Source organism: Dromiciops gliroides, chromosome 4, assembly GCF_019393635.1.
Source record: "Dromiciops gliroides isolate mDroGli1 chromosome 4, mDroGli1.pri, whole genome shotgun sequence".
NCBI classification, from domain to species: domain Eukaryota; kingdom Metazoa; phylum Chordata; class Mammalia; order Microbiotheria; family Microbiotheriidae; genus Dromiciops; species Dromiciops gliroides.
The window spans coordinates 279,054,161-279,077,397 of record NC_057864.1 but is presented as its reverse complement, the minus strand read 5'-3'; the positions used below and the strand labels follow the sequence as shown (position 1 = coordinate 279,077,397).

The 23,237-nt window shown below is 34.7% G+C and overlaps 1 protein-coding gene across 4 annotated transcripts in view; it reads left to right on the top strand.

Annotated features, from left to right (window-relative positions):
* Positions 1 to 23,237, top strand: part of KHDRBS2 (KH RNA binding domain containing, signal transduction associated 2) — an 840,272-nt gene that overhangs the window by 747,300 nt on the left and 69,735 nt on the right. For all 4 annotated transcript variants that reach the window (XR_006352721.1, XM_043962345.1, XM_043962346.1 and 1 more), the window contains exon 7: positions 18,917 to 18,999. Coding sequence is in view for 3 of the 4 variants with exons in the window: in XM_043962345.1 (XP_043818280.1) it covers positions 18,917 to 18,999 (83 nt within the window). In the remaining variant the exon portion in view is untranslated. The remainder of the gene's footprint in view (positions 1 to 18,916; positions 19,000 to 23,237) is intronic.

Genomic DNA, 23,237 nt, shown 5'->3' with positions numbered 1-23,237 from the left:
TTAGTAGTATACACACAATAAATACAAAGAGAATTGATTTTTAAAGTAATTTAAAATACTGTAGTTTGGGAGAGAGTTCATTAGCAGTTTTGAATTAGGAAAGACAATGTTGAAGGAAGTGTTTGAGCTACCTCTTGAAGGAAAAAGGGATTCTGTGAGGTAGAGGTAAGGATGGAGTGCATGTAGGCATGATGGGTGGCTAGTGCAAGAAATAGAGATGCTACAGGGATTGCCACATATGAGGAACAAGAAAAATGTCAGTTTACATAGGAAAATGTGGGAGAGAGAATAGTGTCCAGTAAGACTGGAAAAATAGGGTGAGGCCAGGATGTAAAGGGTATTATAACCTTAGAAAAATTGACATTTTATACTAGACGCAATAGGGATCCACTGGAATTGATTGAGTAGGGAAGTAACATGGTCACATCACTTTGGAAACTTGTGGGATGGATTGGAAGAGGGAGAGATGAGGCACAGAGAATAATGAGAAGACTATTGAAATAATCTAGATGAAAGTTGATGAGGGTTTGAATTTAAGTGACAATGATATTATAAAATGTTTTTCTTCCCTACCCCAGATTTAGATATCCTTTTCTGTTTAGATAAACCCGGGTCTTCTCTCACCAAGTCTCAGCTATACCTACAAGGTCAACTTTGTCTTTTTGCATTAGAAGCTCTAATATAAATACCAGCCTTGTCTAGATACCTATAGGACTATCCTGTGCATTTATAGATAGGTATGTGAAGATGTGGGGTTTTGGTCCCTTTCTTGGATTTTGTGTCCTTAGAATTTGGGAATATCTCTATTGTTATTACTCTTTCTACATCAATTCTCTACCACTTGTGCTAATTTTGACCTAACAATCAACACCAAGAAAGCAGAAGTCCTGCACCACCGAGCACTATCATCCAGATATGGAACCATTGTCACAGTAATTGGGGAAACTTTGAATTCTCTGGATAAGTTCATTTACCTTGACACTATACTTTCTAGGAATATCCACATAGATTGTGAGATTGTTGCCCGAGTTACCCAAAGCATTTGGGAGGCTCTGAAAGAAAGTATGGGAGAAAAGAAGTATTAGCCTGCATACCAAACTGAAGATCTCCAGAGTCATTGTGCTCACTTCACTGTTGTAACCCTGTGAAAAATAGATAGTTTAACAACACCATATCAGAAAAATGAACCACTCACACTCATATTGTCTTAGGAATATTCTGAAGATTACTTGGCACAAAAAGTGTTAGATGACAGGAAAGGCTTGGGAAAACTCCCCTGTAGGACTCCATGTAGCCTGAATGCCAAACATATGATAATCTAACAGACTATTTTATGGAGAACTCATACAAAGCAAGCACTCACACAGAAGTCAGAAGAAGTACTACAAGGACATTCTCAAGTTCCCTCTGAAGAACTTTAGTATTATGCACATGGGCTCTTGTAATGCTGTACCAACAGATTAAATATGTTAGAGTTTCCCTTTTTCACAGGGGAACGAAACAATGGAGTAGCACAACAACTAGCCAATCAGGAAGACCTCTGAAGCCCAGGGCTGCTTGACATACCAGTGATCCTTTGCGGGGTAAACTTAACTGAGGTTAGAGATGGCTGCATCATCTAAAACCAGTCTTGACCAGATCAGAAAGAAAAGTAAGCATCTTTCTTTCTGACTTATCTAAAGAACAGCAAACATCCTGCTGTCTGATTTATTGTGTTTACAGATATCTTCTCCCTAGACTTCTATTTCCTAAATCCTGGATCTATTGTGTTTCTCTGTTAACCCCCACTTAACATATATAACCCAAATATGTATATATTCCTCACCCTTTACCCAGTCCTCTTTGAGGAGCTGAGAATTATTGCCTCTCTGCTCCAGCTTTCAAGCATCTTCTCAGGTAATAAATGTTGTTGTTTTTTATAATCTTTGTAAAATGTGAATGGACTCTGCCTCATTCCACATCCCTCTTTTGCACCTGGGGTTTCTTCCATTTAAGCGGTTCACAGGGCTCTTTATTCTATAACTTCCCATTGTGAGACATGGTAGATTCTGGTCTTTAACCATCTAGCATGGTGTGTCTGCATCAAAAAGCAAAGAGCATCCATGAGCAAACCAGAATCACAGTAGCACAAAAGAAATGTGAGTTGCAAATACCAGCTTCTTAACTAGCTTTTATTTCCCAAATTATTTTTTTTCTCTTCTATATCCATTGTCTTCCACAGATAGCAGTAAGAAAATAAAACATACCTCTACAATCTTCAGATTCTTCTCTGAGAATTTGGAATATATGGTAATAATAGGTTCCTGATGCTTTGTTTCTTTCAAGTTGTAGTCCATAAACCTACTGATGAGATAATCATATCAACAATTATTATATAGAAAAAACTTTGAATTTTCAAAATGTCTTACATGTTTTCAATTCCAGACAAAGGGAAGTTAATGTCAGTCAAAAAGGTGAGGGAACATGAGATATGTAGAAGGCATGGAAAACAGTTTACCTTAGCTGGAATGTATAGTACATTTTGGTGAATAGTATAAGATAGAGCTGAAAAGGTTAGACAGTACAAGATTTGGGTCAGTTTGAATGGCAGGAAAATTGATGATGATGATGATGATGATGATAAAGATAACTAGTATTTTATGGTTTTCAAAGCATCTTATGTGTGTTATCTCATGTAATCCTTGCAACACTATGAAATAGGTGCTATTACAATCTTCATCTTACAAATGAGGAGATTAAAGCTGTGAGAAGTTCAATGAATTGTTCAGGGTCACATATCCATGCTAGTATCCAAGGCTAGATTAGAATTTAGCTTTTCCTAAATCCAAATCTAGGACTCAATCCACTACACCATCTATCTGTCTCTACTTGTTCTATATGCACTATTTGTTACTGTAATCTATATACAATATTGACTTCTATGGCAACTAACTCCTTATATGGTTTTCTCCTTATATCTATTAAAATAATTTTGGCCTTTCTTCCCACTTCTCCTAAAAGTAATTAGACCTAAATGTTGGGTTATCATCTCTTGCTTTTCTTCTTCATGAATCTTCACCTCATTATTCTCACTCACTTTCAGAGTTGCAACTCTATCTGTGGGTAAATCTCATCTCTATCCTTAATTGAGGTTTCTCTCCTAAATTCTAGAAGTCTATTTCCAAATGATGCCAGATATCTCTACCTAGATGTCCCATTGATATCCCCTAAGTTCAATATGACAGAAACATAATTCATTACCTTCACTCAAAACCTATTTTTTCCTTATTTCAATATTGCTACCGTTACTCTCAAATCACCAGATGACATCTTTGACTCCTCCCTTGATTCCCCATATCAGTTGCTTAGTCCTACTTATTTAACTTCCTCAGTATATTTCAAATCTTTCTCCTCCTTTATATGCCTTCTGCTTTCCCCCAGCTCATACACCATTACCTCCCACTTAGATTGTTGCAATTGCCTTCTGACTGAATAGTATTAATCACTATATTTTCTTCTTTCTAACTCTCCCTATAAGCTTGTGTTAGATTTGTTTTTCTAATGTGCAAATTTGATCATGTCAACCCACTGCTCTAAAATGTCAATAAATCCTCATTTCCTGTGAAATTAAGTTCAGCCTTTTTAGTTTTTCATTCACAGAGTCTTCTGAAGTTTTGTTTCAATCTATATCTCAAACCACTATTCTGCACATAGTCTAGGTCCTAGGAAATCTGTTCTACTTACCAATCAGTAAATAGCTCCTGCTCATGCTCACCCATTTTGGCATGCCTTTTTTATGCCTTTTTGGTGTGACACTTGACTTTGGAATGTCCTCTCCCATCTTCACCTGTTGAGATCCAACTGATTGTTCAAGACTTACCTCCAACACTACTTGATCCCCTGGTTGTGACCTACTTCACCCATTTATTTTATACACTTATTATATTATTTGGGGGGTTTGTGGAAGGGGGTAAGGGTTGTTTTACTTCTCCTGCCTGATTAAAACCATTTAATATATATATAAAATTTATCTTTGTATTTATTTTAGTGCCGTGCTTTACTTTTAACATGTGCTTCATAAATATTTCCTGAAACCTATGACTATTGTCCTCTCTTCATTTTAGAATACCTTTTTCCCATCCCCTGCTATCAAAGATATTGTTATCTTGAAGAATATTATAAACAACATCAGAATTAAAGTTGTGTAATCCCTTGAGTGTCTTCTAGATAGTAACCATGCAATATGTAGCTGAATCAGGAGTCAATAAACTTGCTACTATCTGACTCTGTGAACTTGGGAAAGTCATATTCCTCTGGGCCACAATTAAAATGAAAGGATTAGAATAGACCATCTTTAAGATTGCTTCTAGTTCTAAAGATTTGTGATATAACAAATAATTTATCATTTTAAAAATATATATATACATATACATATATACATATATATACCTAGAGAGAGATTATATATTATAGAAAATATAGATATACAATTATATGTAGAGAGATACTATTTATATATAAGTTTTTTAAACTGTTGTTATCATTAAGTATGTGAGTTAAAAGTTGCTTTAAAGATAGAATACAGATGTATAGCAAAGATGTCATCCTATTTTTTTTAAGTCTACAGGAGCACTGCCAAGCAAATTATTCCCTTTGAATAGCAGTCTTGACATCAGAGATAACTGGGACATATGAGTTTAATCTTTTATAATTCTTCATTTTTATTATTTCTTGAAAGTGATTCTGGCAAGAATAATGTCATTTCCAGATCAAAAGAAACAAACATATTCTATTTTTCTCAATATCTGGTTGCTTCTTGCTGTAGTTATTATTTGTTTGCATATTTAAATTATTTTTTTCAAAAGTACAAAAAAGACAAATGTCAGTAATGGTATTTTCAGTTCATTGTGTGAATGAGGCAGAAGAAGTGAGTCATGAAAGAAAATATTCCCTGAGAGCCCTGAGCTTCTATTCCATTGGGTATAAAGACAAAAAGGAACTACACTCAAAATTACAATGGAAAAAAAAATCAAGGACAATTTCTGCAATAAGAAAAATAAATATGTGAGGGAAAACATTTGAAAAGATAACTCTATTGTTACTATCAAAATTGACATCTTTTGCTGTATGAATCCCTGTTCTATAGTAAAGGACCATCTTGAAGCAGGGAAGAAAATAACCTTCTTAAAGAAAAAAATAATAATAAGCAATTGGGCCAATATTGTTATTTCTTTTTTGTCTAGTAAGCTACAAGTAAACCTGTAAATGTATGAAATACAAAGTGAACTTGAACTTTGTGTACCTACAATTCTTAATGTTGTTCAGTTGTGTCTGCCTCTTTGTGACCCCATTTGGGGTTTTCTTGGCAAAGATACTGGAGTGGTTTGCCATTTCCTTCTCCAGCTCACTTTATAGATAAAGAAACTGAGACAAACAGGGTTAAGTGACTTGCTCAGGGTAATAGAGCTAACAAGTTTCTGAGGCTGGATTTCAACTCATGCATATGAAAGTTCCTGAATCTAAATCCAGTGCTTATCCACTGAGTCAACCAGCTGACCATACCTACTTTGGAGAGCAATAAACCTATCAAAAGAGATCTGGATGTTAGAGAATAGAAACTTCATATATACTTCTCAGTGAATCCAATAGGTATCTCAGTTCCATAGTACAGAGGGGAGGTTTCCAATTCCAAATGCTAGTTAATGGTACTTAAGGGGCCAAATTGTGACACTGTAAAACAGGAAGAAAATGTCAGACTAAAGACTGGTGCCTAGCGAGAACAACTAGAATCCTCTTCAAGATTTAAAAGATAAGTTTCTTGTTTTCCTTTTAAAAATAGGACACCAACAGAAAATCAGACTTGAAACTGAAGTTTTCAGTAGAATCTTTTGTCTACAATATTAGAATAAACTGCCTTCCTTATCTTTAAAAACACATTTATCCCCAGCCCTGTGCTAGAAACCATATAAATTAGCACTGCTAAGGGAAAAAAGAACACTTTGGGGCAAAAGACACTGAATGTCTGCAGATACCTGCATGAAATAGGCATGACCTAAATTTCAGAGAAAAACAAGAGATAGATTTTTGTATACTTTTTATATTAAAAAGAGAAAGACAAATGGAAAAACGCATTATTTTTAAGTTTGAAAAATGAGTTGTCATTTTAATACGATGGATACATCATTTATATGGGAAAATAGTTACTTGATAGCCAACACAATATTTAGAATCAGTTGGGAGCAGCTAGGTGGCATAGTGAATTCAGGAATACCTGAGTTCAAATCCGGCCTCAGACACTTGACATTTACTAGCTGTGTGACCCTGGGCAAGTCACTTAACCCTAATTGCCCCCCCCAAAAGAATCAGTCTATGAATTTATGTAAATGCTATGACATTTGATTTTACTTTACTTTTCCATGACTAAGTGACAAAATATTTTCCAATCTACATCAATGGAAGGGGTTTCTACACTAGGTATCCCCTATCTGCTGAAGTAAGATTCTGACCTTTAAAAAAAAAAGGATAATAAAGACCAGTAATTATTTTTAATTTTAGATAATTGATGTACAAGTAGTGGTTAGTAACATGAAATTGTCAAAATTTTTGCAGCTATGCTATAAATCCCCGTCTTGCTCAACTTTTTTTTTTCAAAATCAGCAGCAAGGGTTGATGGGAAGAATATTGAAATGTTGGTTATAGTTTTCAAATTATATGTGAGTAGGTATAAGTCTGTTACTTCACTCAGATGACAAGGCCATCCTGATAGCATAAGCCTTTTAATATTTGTTTCCTCTAAACTAAAATGACATTTTAACACAACAGAAGCTTCATTTGCAGCAGCAAGGTCATACAGATCTAGTTGAGCTCAAATGCCTATTCTTTGAAAACTTATTCACTTTTAAGCGGTTTTAATACTGGGCAACCATCACTCAAGAATCATTATGAAGCCTCCTTATGTTAATTGACAACCTTTGATTCTGAATCTTACAAATCAGGAGCTATCTTTTGTTTTGAAACTTGCTCCTATTCTTTGTTAGTGACAGCAGCACCACTTTTGCATGAAATTTTGTGGTGAGTTTGAAAAGAAAGCCTTGGAAACTCCCACAACCTGCTGACTTAAAAACCTTTTGTTTTGGGTCCTATTTCAAAATAGTAAAGGTGCCTAGCTTTAGAACTTTACAGAAAGCAGTAAAACATTTGAAAGGAATGTATTAATAAATTAGCACTGGGCAGAAAGCTCTAAACTGGCACTTTAATTACTCATATAAGTCTTTCCAAATGAATTTAACAATATTACTGTCTGATATGTTAAGTTGGGTTTCATGTTGTTGTGTTTTAAAACCCTTATTAAAAAACCTATTAATGATTAAATAAGATCAAAATTTAGAGTTTAAAAAATAATACTATCAAGAAGGGAAGGGGAATAGAGGGAAAGTAGGGCCAAGAATTTCAAGTGTGTGTGTGTAATATAGCTAAGAAATTGGATAATAGGATAGAAATTTCCTATAAAACATGTGTTGTACTTACCCCTCCCTTGCTCAGTTCCCTTGGCTAGGAAAGATAGCCCGTGTTTCTATTTCTTTCTTTTTTTAGGAATTTATGTTTTAAGTTTCTCATCAGTTTTCCCCCCACAAGTTTAATACCTGCTGATTTACTGTGCATGTCTAAGAATTAAACTACTTGAAGACCCAAATCACATAAAATCATTTTGATTGCCAGGGAGGCAGTTTTAAATAGGCTTAGGGATTAGTAAAAATTTCTAAGGAAAGTCTGAAAAATTCATTCCAGTAAAAGACAAGCAATTTCAGATACATTGATAGAAAATATAACTCCTCTACATCCCTTGGTGAGTCCATTTTAAAACATGATTGTCTTTTAGGAAATGGTCTGTCCCAGTTGACATTGTTTATGGCTGCTATTAGAAAGGATTATTGGCTGGCACACCCCTTAGGTAAACAATGATAGAAGCTGTATTTGTAGCTGAGGGTATAACAAAGAAGCAGGGAAGACAGTCCTCTTTTGTCCAGAACCAAAATTAATGACACCCATTGTTACCTGGTGAGACAAAGATACAGAATATTAAATAAAGAAAGGAGATTCCTGACAAGTCTGACTTTTCTTACTAGCCTCCTTTAAAACCCAATTTAATGATAACAGTAATAGCTAGCAATTATGTAGCCCTTTAAGTTTTGCAAAGCATTTTACAAATATCATTTCATTTGATCCTCATACTAACCCTGGGATTTGGGAGCTGAACCAATATATCAAGTTAGCCTTGCTTCATCCTCCAACACAATTTTAGGAAGGTGAAGAAGAAGTGAATTAGAAGATATAAGAAATTAGTATGGATTAGTTTCACTCACCTTTGAAAAAGTAGGCTGAAGATGAAACAGTCAGGAAGGTCAGAGCAAGATTGTTCCACTCCACAGTTCTTCTGGGTATTGTACTCATCCATCTTTGTTGCTCTCTAAATATTTGTTGAATTAAATTTGAAATTGAATCAAACACTAACTTTCCTCCATTAAGCAAGTCTCACCTCTGTCAGTTCATTCAAATCAATACATATTTATGAAGTTCCTACTATGTATGAGGCTCATTGCATATATTTGACATATATGTTAGGCATAGAGTATAAAAAATAACAACAATGACATATTCCCTGTCCTCAAGGAGCTTACTTTTTTTTTTCCAAAGTGCCTAGGTTTTTTTCATTCAGTGGTAGGATAAGGACATTGGATGGGGTAGGTAGGTAGCACACTGGACAGAGCATGAGGCATATAGTCAGGAAAACTCATCTTCTTGAGTTCAAATCTAGCCTCAGACATTTAATAATTGTGTGATCCTGGGCAAGTCATTTAACTGTGTTTTTCTCCGTTTCCTCATCTATAAAATGAGCTGGAGAAGGAAAGGGCAAACCACTCCAGTAGCTTTGCCAGGAAAATCCCAAATGGGGTCATGAAGAGTCAGAAATGACTGGACAAAAACAACAGGGACAATTGTGTAGTGGTAAATATTTAATAATTGGCTCTCTAAAAAAAGAAAGTATACAGAACAAATTTTTAAATTTAAGCTACATTATTAACATTTAATCCATCATTTCCTTTAGTCTAGACAGTCAACAAAATAAGAAATCAGGTCCTAATGTTTATGTAACATATCCCAATTTCTGAGGTATCAATGCTCCCATTGAAAATTTAACAATTGGTTCTGGCAAGCCAGTTCAAGTTTATTCCAGCACAACACTAAGTAGGGAGTAGAATTTTGGTCTCTTAGATCCCTGTAATATGTATGTCTAGGTTAATACACTGTAATGAGTGGAGTACTAGAGTTTTAGTTAGGAAAACTTGGTTATAAATCTCTCCTCAGTCATTTAATAGATGTCTTTGTGATTATCTGAATTATTAAATGGCATCAATAAAGGATTTTTAAATTTCATAATTACTTTTTTTTAAGTGGGGCAATGAGGGTTAAGTGACTTGCCCAGGGTCACCCAGCTAGTAAGTGTCAAGTATTTGAGGCCAGATTTGAATTCAGGTAGTCCTGAATCCAGGGCCGGTGCTTTATCCACTGCACCACCTAGCTGCCCCCTGCCACCTAGCTGCCCCCTAAATTTCATAATTACTAAAACACCAAATGTCCTATCATCATATCAAAGAGATCTCCAGCTGGGTATGTATAGAATTAGTACCTTATTCCAGTCTGAGGTACATATAGAATGGTCAAAATCCAATTCAATTCAATAAGACTTGATTAAGTTCATGCAATGTACAAAGCTTTGCACTAGGGGCTGTAGACATGTGCATGTAGATAGGTACTACATGTACACACATTAATTTGTTCTAGAGCTATAATTTCGTTGGTCTAGGAAACTTCTAGTAATGAAATATATTTTTTTAAACTAATGAAGATCAGCAACAATTCTGTAATTTAGAGGCTTAGAGACTTGTCTGGGAGCCATAAGGGATTGTGAATTTCTCCGGTTGGTAGTTATTTGAACAGTTTGGAGACAAATGACTAGGAGGTTGTTATCAGAAGAATTCTAAGATTAGGAGATAGCATAGTTATGCGGGATGAGGAGGTTAAATAGGTCTATTCCTATGGTCACAATAGCCCAGTTTTTATAAATCTAGCTAAAAGCAAAACAATAGCAACAAAAGAATAGGGAGCAAGTAAGCATAGCTTTCAATCTCCATTTAAAGTGAAATTGGATACATAAGGGAGGCACTAAGAGTTTGTCCTATGTGGTAACTAGTTCTATTAGAAGAGTGGAATTTTTTTTTTCTTTTCGGCTATGATTATGTATTATTTTGTCATATAATTCTGTCTATGAGTACAATTAGAATGTTGAAAGAAATACTTATGTTTAGAATCTCTGGTCTGCTTTGGCTTTTAAAAAATACTTTAATTCCTGAGGTAATCAACGAGACTAATAATGAAAATAATGACTCTCCCACAAATGCAGCACATAAAAGAAGTTGTTAGATGAAAAAGGAAAAAAACAACCACAAATTTAACCATTATTGTTTTGAAAGAAATAAGTGAGCCCCAGAAAGGAAGAAATTTTACATGGGACCAGCATTCCTATTCATTTTGCTGATGAAATTATTAACTGAAAATAAAGCAAGCATATGCTTAAACATTAGCTACACTTCATAAAGAAAATAAAATCTCAGGTTCCAATCTGACCGGTTAATTTTCTTCAATATTGTTAAAGGGCAATGTATGCAAATAGCTTCTGGGCTTAACATTTGATGGTTTGTAGGGGGAAAAAATGTTATTCACTTGATCTAAGCACCTAAATTGCCAGCAATCCAGTCTGAAAATCTCTTTCATACTTCTCAATTCTGATTGCATGTCCCCACTATCTTTTTATTGCAAAAGAAGAGAATCCACATAATTTCAGGTTTATGCATATTTTTTCTTATAAACATAGCTGACTATATACAAATAAATATCACAACCATGTTAAAATCTGTGCGTTTTCAGTGTGATGATGTCTTTTCTTTATCATCAGCCACCAGTAGAATAGAAACTCCTTCGGATTAGGGACTGTTTCTTTTTTCGTTTCTATTTCCTGTGTCTAGCACATTGTAGATACTTTAAATTTTTTAATTAATTTAAATTGAACTTCAATTTCCAAGTGGTTTATCCCATTGTTACTTAGGAACTTTGAGGCCATAAGCACTTATGATTTACAATAAAATTCAAATAATATTTATTAGGCACCTACTATATGCCATGTACTGTACTAAGCATTGGGGAAGTTAATTTTTAAAAAATGGAAAACAGTCCCTGCTTTTAAAAAAACTCACAATCTTATGAGAAAATAGCAAACAAAAGGAAATTGAAAGTTAGGGTTGGGGATGGGACACCAGGGGTACCTAGCTTCTGGGCAGAATGTTCTGTGGAGGCCAAATGACAGAGATGTTGATGGAAAATAGAGTTATCTTTAAAGTTCTGATCCTAGCCCTTTAGCTCCTAGCCCCTAGCTTTAGAAGGAATATAATGCTCCACCCGACATCCTTCTAGTCCAGGGGAGCAAAGATTGAGGGAGTTGAGAAAATATTGAGTATCCAAAACTGAGCCAATCAGCATGATGATGAGACTGATGAATGAGTGATCAGTTTATCCTAGATGGAGCATGTTTTGTAGAGTCCAAACCAAGAACTATTGAATGGAAGGATTCTACCTAAGTGATGTTGCTGTCCATGCTGTTACTTCCATGTACCAAAATATAGCAAAAATGTCAATAATGTACAAAGCAAAAACTTAGGAAATAGATTTAGAATTTTATACTCAAAATACATCCATAATCTTAGTGATGTGAGTACTATTCTGTATGGATGTTATCCCATCTTAGTCAATTCTTGTCAGAGTCATCTCATATATCCTCTAGAAGTTTTCTACCCAAAGTGCTAATGGGTTTTGTCATACTCACTTGATATTCCATGAATTCCAGTGGAAAATTGGGGAATATGTATTTGTACCATATTATTCAGGCCAAGGACTTATATGTAAGTATATGTGTATTCATGTGTGTATGTATGTATTTGTATATATGTATGTGTACAATTATACATAATATTAATGCATTTGTATATTATATAATCAATTATATATAGCATATATGCAATTACATATTATATATTCTAATGAACACACACATTTTTTCCTGTAAATTTTGTATAACTGTTTGTAATAATATAAACTGAGAATATATGTGTGTATATAATTTGTATATATATGGAGGTATATATTTATGTATATGTGTGTATATATGTATGTGTATATATACATGTGTGTATATATGTATACATACACACACACACACATATATATATATATATATGGGGGGTGTATTAGGATGTTTGTAAATATACGTATAATATGATATATTTGATTCTCTATTGAATTCCACACTGGGGCTTTTCCCAACTTCCCTTCTCCCCTAAAATCTCCCACAACACTCTTTCTACCAACCTGTCAAATGAGGAGTACCTTATTTCTTACTTTTCTGAGAAGGTACCTTGCTTCTTACTTTACCAGAAGCTGTTTGAATTGCATTAAGTAGACTGTTTGGTCTGTAGTCAGGAAAACCAAAGTTCAAATAAAGCTTCAGATCTTTATTTGCTGTGTGACCCTAGAAAAGTCACTGCTTACATCTGTTTCTTTAATTGTAAAACCTTCCAAGGTTGTTGTAAAAATAGAATTAAACAATACTTGTAAAAACATTTAGCACATGACCTGATCCTAGTAGGTTCAATATAAATGTTTATTACTATTGCCTCCCTTCCTCCTTCCTGCCTTTAAGCAGCATACTTTAGGGTAGAAAAATTAATGTATATAGGGAAATTGAGTGGTGGTCCAGGAGGGGTGTATAGTCAGAGTAATGATATGATATGGCTTGAAAGCAGTATGGTGGTGGATCTAAGTTGGAGATGGAAATGGTTAACTTTCACCATATGCCCAAGGTCCCAGTATAAGTGCTATAGTGCACAATGGGAGGAAGATATTAGAGTTGGAGATACAGTGGAATAAAGTTATTGAGGATGAAACTTTTCCTGATCCCATTAACTGTTGGCATCATCCCTCCCTAAATATGTTATGTTTATATTGCATTTATTCTAAATGAAGTTCTATGTGCACATGTTCTCTCTCCTAATAAAGTGCAAGCTGCTTGAGACCACAGATTGTTTCACTTTAAAAATGTATTTAAAATTTATTTTATTGTATTTTATTGTTGCCCTTCATATCCTTAAGGAAAGTTTGCACATGTCCTTCAAAGTTAACTAGTTTTAGGGGCAGGTAGGAGGCACAGTGGATAAAGCACCAGCCTGGATTCAGGAGGACCTGAATTCAAAACCAGTCTCATACACTTGACACTTACTAGCTGTGTGACCCTGGGCAAGTCACTTAATACTCATTGCCTCACACACAAAAAAAGTTAACTAGTTTTAACTCCAAAAAACAAAATATTTTCATTGTCTACTCCAAATTGGTCTAGTTGCTACTAGATTTATGGTCCAAATTGACCTTGGACAGACATATATAATGAAATTTAATTGAAAAGATTATATGGCACCATCATAAAGAAGACAAAATTAACTCTATAGCATAATATTGATGAGAAGTGGAGATTATGAGATTGTCAAAATATGCATCTTCAGTGTAATGCACCTGTTTCAGAGAAGTCTGTGGAAACATTGAGCGATATACCTTTATATCCAAAGGATAAGAAACCACAAAGTAATTCCCATACTATTTCTAGAATTGTTCTGAGAAAACTGGTTCCTGCTTCTTTAATAAGACAATGGGAGACTTGGAAGGACCCAGAAAACAGCTAAAAATTGCATGAGTCTAGGATATAAATCTTTGGGGAAAAGTGCTAAATGGAACCAGTGGTTATTTGTCCTCAAGAAGAGAAGATGGGAGGAGACTTTATACTGATCTTTAAATGTGTGAGTAAATATTGCACTAAGGAGGTGTAGTTGCTATTTTGTTATTCTGTTCCTAAATAAATGGATGACTTAAATACCTTGGCATTTTTATGGAAAATAACACATTTCTTAATTTTAGATAGAGAGAATTGAAATTAGAAGAACTCATGAAAGTCAGAAACAGATAAGAATGGTCCAGTAGTTTCTGAATATAGTCTTACATATGTATGTATACATATACATATGCTTACACATATATACATACAAACATGTACAGATGTATATATGCATGTATTTATACACACATATATGGATACATATATACACACCAATATTGAGTCAATAATGATGATATGTATTCCCATATTTAAAATAACTAAAAATAACTTACAAAGTAGTTGTATAGAGTTCCTTTTGAGATCATAAATAAGACACTGATGCTTACCACATTTAGTAACATCCTTTTCCTTTTAAATAGCACTTATTTTTACTCTTCTTCATCTAGATAGATTGAGAAACCCATGCACTAGAGCATGGTATAATTGAATTTACTTTTGCATAAAGCAGATCACACTGGCATAGTGGAGATATCATGGTATTTAATTATTCATAATATATGAAATGCTCTGTAATAAGCCAAACATCACAGTAAAAGAGTGTGTGTGTGTATACCTATATATACACATATATGCTATGTATAGTGTATGTATATACATACAAACATTTAAATATATAATAAACCCATAGAAACACACATGTGCTGTGCTGCATCATAAATGTGTATGTATATATGTGTATGGTTGTATATATATGTGCATGTGTATATATATGTGTGTGTGTGTGTGTGTATATATATATATATATGTATATATATAAACACATATATTAATATAAACTCCTATATATTCCTGGTATATATTAGTATAAACTCCTACCAGACTACTTTGTTCATCAAATCAATAAAATAATTAAAGAAATAATTACAAGTATGCTAATAGACTTACAACTATCTGTGGTCATAGGTGCAATTTCACCAAAGGAAAAAGCAGGAGAAAAGAGGGGAAAGAAATGCCATGTTATTCTATGATCTATGATCCTTAGGGTTTGTTCCTTCTTATCCAACTATTTTTAATCCATCTTCTGATAATAACTACCCTTTAACCTCTGCTTAATCTTAATTATGTTGGTTATTTAAGATGGAAAAATATCACTTTTTAGTTCTATCACATGCCTCTTGTATGATAACTGGTGACTGATTCTTATTAAATCAGATAAAACAGGGAAAGGCCATCCCTAGTTGTTCCCTTCCATTTTGTCACCCACCTTGGGCATATCTATTATAGCACTATTCCTTTTTGTGGTTCATGAAATTCTGGGTTGCCACCAAGAGTTCTGCTCTGTTGGTTTTTAATAATTGGTAATAAAATAAAGTACAGGTAAGGAAGCAAAATGCCAAAATCCTCCAGTTACTTAAATAGTTATGATAAGAAAGCTATTCTGTGCATACAAAGATGGCTCTTCCAGATCACCATCTGCAGGTCAAGCATTGTAGATTATTTTCCACTCAAAGTGATGGCTCAATACTGATCTAATTGTACACTCTACCTTGTGATTTGTGGGACATAGCTGAAAGGCAGTTCACCAGAGTTAAAGATAAGGTTAGTTGTTATAGAAAGAGGCCCTTGGAAAACAAAGGGAATGAAAACATCAGGAAGATGATAGGAGCATAAACTGAAGCACAACTAGAGTTAGCCTGATGGTGGCTCACATCAGAAGTCCTAGGACAGGAGTCCCTGACCTTAAAGTGTTATCTTCATAGTCTCTTGTCAGAAGGTGTAAAAAAAAATAGTTTTGTTGTTTAGTTGTGCCTGACTCTTCATGATCCTGTTTTGTGATTTTCTTGGCAAAGAGAGTGGAGTGGTTAGCCATTTCCTTCTCCAGTTCACTTTATAGATAAAGAAACTGAATAAAAATAGGTTTGAGTGACTTGCCCAGGGTCACACAGCTAGTAAGTTTCTGAGGCTGGATTTCAGCTCATGAAGATGAGTCTTCCTGATTCCAAGGCCAGTGCTCTATCCACTGTACAACCTAGCTGTCCTCCTTACCCAAATATCTTACACTATGACAATTGAATTTTTAAGTGAATATCTGTTTGTTGGGAAGCAGTGGAAAGTATGCTGAATCTAGAGTCAGAAAACTCGAATGCTACATGTGACACTGCCACCTTGGAGAGAACAATACATCTCCCTGGGCTACAGTTATCTCCTTTGTAACATGAGGGTGTTGGACATCATGATCTCCAAGGCCTACTAAGGTCTTTCCATGAATGATTATCATTAAAGGCTTGGAAAAAGTAGTTTGCAAACTTTTTTTTTTTTCATTCCTTGATGTGGGGAATCTCAGCATGCTGAATTGTTTAAGCTGGCAACAAAGAAGGGTTCTCAGGCAATTGGGACTCCAGACTCATTACCTGGGCCTTTAGATTTCTCAACATTTTCTTCCCTTCCTGATAGCTTCACCTTTTTTTCCCCTTTATTTCTCTTGGTTTCAAATTTTGGTCTTTGTACCTCCAAGGACTAAGGTGTTACCGTGATCTTCCAGTTATAAAGATGTAAGACACAAAACTACAGTTGAAGACAGGGGTTAAGGAATGTAAAAGTCTCAGAGGGTTTGGAGAAGTAATACAGGGGAGCTACAAGGAGTGGAGACTACAATTTGAAGTGGATAAAGATTCATAGATATCAAAGTGACATATATAGTGGATAGAGCACTGGAGCTAGGGTTAGGAAGATTTGGAGTCAAATTCCACCTTAGACTCTTAGTATCTCTGTGACTCTGGGCAAGTCTAATCTCTCTGTGCCTCATTTTCCTCATCTGTTAAATGAGAAAGGTGGACTTAGGATTCAAGGTACTTCCCAGATCCAAATCTATCAACCTTTTGTAGTTCATAAAAGCATTTTTTGGTGGGGTAGGGGTTCTGATAATTCATAGCAGTAATTACAAGCTCAATAGGAACTGAATTTATGGAGGAGGCTAATGTGGGTTATTTATACTTTATGAATTTTGAAATGGATATGCAGAGAGCAAATCTTCATGAAACACCTAGCAAAACTTATAATATCCTAGGACTTCATTGTACTGTTTGAGAACCACAATCCTAAAAGATGCAAAAAGTGGAAGCTATTCATTTATTTCAGTGATTATTTAAACTTGACCACATTTTAAAGTAGCTGATCACTATAGCTTCATAGTTAGTTGCAATATCCTTAATGGGACTATGGGATAAATATTGTTACCTCCATTTGCTAAATTCAGGCTATTCATTGAAAGGACAAATATTGAAGCTGAAGTTTAAATACTTTGTAGAATTCACTGGAAAAGACCCTGATCTTGGGAAAGATTTAAATCAAAAGGAAAAAGGAATTGTAGAGGATGAAATGGATAGATAGTGTCATGGAAGCCATAAGCATGAGCTTGGACAGACTTTGAGAGATAGAAGAGCCTGGTGGTACTATGGTCTATGAGGTCATGAAGAGTTAGACAAGAATGAATGATTCAACAACCATTTGCTCATCTTACTGATTACTAGTCACTAATACATGTTAGCAAAAGAACATATACCTTGAATTTCAAAAATTACCATTATGTAAGTATAGGTATTTCAGACCTTTGAAATCACTTTGGGAATTCTTAGAGATTTTCACACTAGAAACAAAATGACCAGTGTTGGTATATTTTACCTCACACAGGGAAAGCTTAACTTCAGACATCTGGATTGAAGTGGGGCAAGGAGTGGAAGAAAAATAGGATGGGGGAAGAGAGAATGAGGATCATTGTCACCTAAAATATAAGGACACAGTAATATAAGAGGGGTGACAATAAACAGTATACTGACTGACTTTGGGTGTAATGATCTTCAGGCAGTAGAAGCACATCAAAGATCTAAAAGAGAAGCACCATTTCACTCGGGCACCCTGTTTGTGCTTGGTCTTCAGGGTTGGAAATTTACCTATTCCAACCTATGCCTAGGGAATATAAAACAAAACACTTTGACTCAACGATAAGTTGTCATCTAGCCATTGCTTAAAGATGTCTAGTGAGGAAAAACCTATTACCTTCTGAGGCAATCAATTCTACTTTTGGAAAGCTCTAATGTATAGGATTTTTTTTCCTTATTTCTAACTCAAATTTGTTTCTTGCAGCTTTCAGCCACTGCTTCTAGTTCTCCTCTAGAGGGACAAATAATACAAAACCAATACAAATAATCCAAAAAACAACAAACAAAACATACCCCCCCCAAAAAAAGAAACAGGGCAAATTGAATTCCTCTTCCACTTGACAACAGATTCAGCTCTTTATTGGGGGTTACCTGGGCTTCCTAAACTAAAGGCTCACAACCAACATGATGAATAAGACATCAGGATTCTTAGAGATTGATAGAGTCACACTCAGGATGAGCAGATAATAGAATCATAGATTTAGAACTGGAATAGACCTCAAAGATCATCTAGTCTAATGCCTAGGAGAACCTCATTTCTGATGCCACAAGCAGGGTTTTTGCCAATCAGTCACAAACTAGGTATGTTTTAAGTATAGAAGACATAGGGTTCTAGAGATTTGGCAAGGCAGTGATAACAGGAAGCAATGAAATTCTCTCCAAAGCAGAGGCAGCTTAAAGCAAAAATAGAATACATTCCCAAACGAGAGCTTGTTCAGGTTATCCTAGTGGCTCAAAATTTTAGCCAAACTACAGGTGTATTTCTACTATTTGAGGCATAATTGGATTTTATTAATTAATAGACAATTTCCAGATTTATAATATTTAATCCCTGAAGTTCTATAGTTGAATTACATATACTTATTATTCTAATATAACATGTATTATGATCACTGGGAAAGGGGAAAAATCTACCCTCAGTTGGCATTATCTCATTAATATGGAATTTCAAATTTCTGCAAATTGATTTTTGCTGAGCTCTCTATTTTTCCCTCTTCTTTAGGGATATGATGATGGCTATGGAGGAGAATATGATGACCAGAGCTATGAGGCCTATGACAGCAGCTACGCAACCCAAACACAAAGGTAAGATTTGGATTACATAAATTATGATTTTAAAAATTTAATATACTTTAATGCCTTTATCTGAATGCCAGATATATGATGTGGGATTCTTTTATAACCTTTGTGAATCATCTAGTCTTTTTACTGCATTGCACGTGGGGTCAAAGTTGATAATCTTGCATAGTCAAATTAAAAAATATCAGGGCTTTTTTTTAGGCATGAAAAAGCATCTTGACAAAAGTACTGGCCTGCTGTGTGCTGAAAAAATAAGGAAACATTTTAGAGAAAAATACAAAACCAAAAAGAAACTATATTTTCATAATGGGCAATTTTGATTGTAAAGCAACACTTTAGTTATTTTTGATGGACAGGAAAATATATTTGACATGAGCAATTTAGATTTTCAGGAATATAGAGTTGTTAAATTTCCCTGCCCTATTAGCTTGTCTGTTCTTATATTGGTTAATGAGGTGACAAAAGATATATACACTCTATTGCTGCCAAAGAAAGAGACTCTTGAGATCTTTTAAAGAACAAAACCCATTTTTCTTTCCCTTATGTGACTCTTAGAAACTCATGGTTGACCATCGTTTTGATTCATCCAGAACATGTAGTCCTACAATAGTGATTTTGTTGTTGCTGTTGTTGTTGTTGTTGTTGTTGTTGTTGGAGTTTGTTTTGCTTTTTTGGCAGGCGGGAGATTCATTTACATTTTTCAAAAAAATCACCAACAAATTTCCATACACAAAACTGAGGGAGCATAATGGGAGTATAAATATTGTTCTACATGGCAATAAATATTTTTATGAAAAAAATGAAAACTAAATTTTGAGTGTTTCTTCACAGTAAGACATGAAATAGTAAACAATGAGAACTAATTGATATAAATAGATAATGGGACTTGCAATGCTTCTAGAATTAGTTATTCATAAACACATTTTGATGGCACTTTAGTAGACTAGGCTGCATTAAGGCCATGGAGATGAGAATCATCTTATCATACCTGATAAGATGATCAGAAATGTGTTTAAAATAGAACCTCATGCTTAATAAGGTTGTCTGAAGCAAGAAGAAAAAGAGCATGGCCTATTTAGAAAAATATATTGTTCCATAACTGAGGGAGAGGATAGTGCTTGGACTTGTGGTTTCATTGGTATAGGGAACCCCTAGGGGATTTCTAAAGAGACTAAAGTCCCTCAACCAACACAGGCTGGGAACTTCTCTGCAATTTAAATCCTTAGAGAGTGGCCTAGAGTAAGAAAGATAAAAAATACCTGGGGTCATACCACCAGTTTTTAGAGGCTGGCCTTGAATTCAAATCTTCCTGCTTCCTAGACTGGCTTGCTATTCAGTATGTAATGCAATGTCTTATCCAGTGAAGTAATATCTGGGGAATAGCAGAGGAAAATGTTAAGAAGTAAAAATGAGAAATCAATAGCAAGGTTTATTTGAGCAGAATAGAATCCAAAACTAGTGACAAGTGATAAGTTTGACCAAAAGTGTATTGGTAGCTTTAAATTGGAGTGTGAAAGATAACCTGAGGTTTACATACAAAGGAAATAATGTGCTCAAAGTTTCTTTGGTTTTGGATAAAATTATATTCTTTCTAATTATATAATTTAAACAGTCAACTTCATTATTTAGGTTAATGAAAAAAGCTTTGCATCACAGGTAATGAAAAATTAGTGTATCTTTGTAAGTAAGTGATGTAACAATATATAAAATCTACTTTTTCTATTTAAATATCTAGTTCAGTATCAAACACCAATAGGAAAAATATACATGTATATTTAATTGCATGTATGTATGTATGCAGGCATGTTTTTTTAATAGAGAAAATTTAAAGAAATCATGCTAAAACAATAAAATGCTCTACAAACAAAGGAAAGTAAGCAGTCTAGAAAAACACACATACCATGTAAATTGCTACTATACCTTTGGAGTGAGTTCCTAAAGGTAGTGAAATTGAGTTTTCTCTTTCCCCAACCTGTTGTCAGGTGAAAGACCTAATGAGCAATGCATAGTGAAATGGCCAAAGGTGGCCCAAGCAGAAAGGAAGGAAGGAAAATAGGGGACCTTGCTAATTCATTCTTGATAATAACTAGTTGGCTACAGAACACAGGGTTAGAGAATAAACAGAAGCTGTGCTGAAAAATAAGTGAATGCTTTAGCAATTATAGAAATGAAAAGTTTTCATTCATAATGGGCAATTTAAATTTTAAGGGATCATTTCTAGTCTTCATATATTCTGTATCCTTAGCTATTCATTCATTCATTGGGTGCTTACCATATACCAAAACATTTGGGGATTCAGAAGAAATAGAAAATATAAATGCGTTGGCTCTCATGCTTAAAAACTGATACAGTTATTATACTGCTTGAGGAAATGTTAGCATTTCCCCCCAGATATCTACCCACTGAAGGAAAATCAAGGCTAGGAGAGGACTCAACAAAGCAGATAGAATTGTCCTTGACTACAAAAGTTAAATATGCTCTGAATCTGTAATTTGCAAAAACTGTGCAAGGCAATGTTTTCCCCACCCCCAAAATTCAGAAAAGCTAAATACTTAAAATCCTTAGTGGGACAAAAAATAGTCCTGAATTTGGAGCCATAGGAACTGGATTCAAATTCCACTTAGTGGAGTGAAACTTGATTTGGACCCTGAAGGGAATACAGGTTTAGGGCTTAAAGTGATTAAGGGAGAAAGGAAATAATTGGCAGTCATATGAGGTAGGTTATGGAGTGGCTAGACTACCAGATTTGTAGTCAGGAAGACCTCTCTTCATGAGTTCAAATCCAGCCTCAGATACTTACTATCTGTGTGACCCTGGGCAAGTCATTTAACTATATACCTCAGTTTCCTCATCTATAAAATGAAATGGAGAAAAAAAATGCAAACCCTTCAGTATCTTTGCCAAGAAAACCCCAAATAGGGTCGCAAAGAATAGAACACGAGTGAAACAGCTCAACAACAGCATGAGCAAAGGCTGCTTTTTCCCCTCCTACTTTTGTAAAATATGTGAATTTTTCTCTTGATCTTTCTAAAGTATGCTACATCTAAAGCCACAAGTACTAGCTGTCCATAATATATCTGTAACTAATGGTATATTTATAACTTAAGAGAATAGAAAGAAACAGGATAATTTTCTTCAGAGAGAGTTACTTCTCAATCCAACACTCAAATCAGGTGAATATAGATTTGTGCAACTTTTAAAGTAGGAACTCGCTGGTGCCCAAATTGAATAATTAGACCATCCCCAAATAGTGATTCTGAGGGAAGTTCAGGAGGTAACATTCCTACAAAAGGTTCACCTGAAGTTCAGAAAGTATAACAACTTTAATTAATTCCCAATTGCCTTGTAAGATATCATTAGCTCTAAAAATTTTCAAATAGATGAAAAAAGGGCCTCCGTTAAAAGACTACTCAAGAGGCAGCTCAAATTAATGACATTTTAATGAAACCTAAAGTTGACAATGGATGCAAGAGACTCTGACGTTTATCTTTTTTGTCTTCTATGTCATATATGGCCTAGAAGAAGACAGGAAAAGGAGTTTATTATAAAAGCTTTCTTTTGCAGGTTACGATTGTAGTTTTCTTGGAAGCTTATTTTCTTGAGACCATTCACTAAAGCTAGGCTTCCATTTTGTTCTGACCCAATTACATGTCTTCAATAAAGCTATATATTTCAAATCCTTGGTTTGACAGGAATAGCCCTGAATTTGGAGTCATAGGAACTGAGTTCAAATTCCACTCACTCTGCCCCCTTTCTTCCCACGTGACCTTGTACAAGTTCCTTTACCTCTCTAGGCCCTCAGATTACTTCTCTGTAAAATGAGATCAGACTGGAAGATCTCTAGGGGCCCTTCTAGCTCTAAATCAATGGTGTTATCTTGTACAGTGGAATTACTTCCAAAGGAAATAATTTACCAAGTAGAAACCAGTCTTCTCTAATCTCACAATGAAGGGAGATCTGATCTGAGCCAAAACACACATAGTCAGAAAATCAATTCTAAATCATGCATATACTTTATGTTATGATTAAAAAATATTTTTTAAAATGTGAATCCTTCTATTTTAGGCTACCATTCTGCAAAAAGAACCCTTGCTGTGGAGACTCAAGTGTGAGGCATTGCAGTAACCAGATAATATAATAAAACATATTACATTAAGTATATAATAGCTTGTCCTATTCATTCAAGTGGCACTATTCCCTGCAAACTAACTCACCCTCATTTTGTAATCCAATTCTGTTATGTC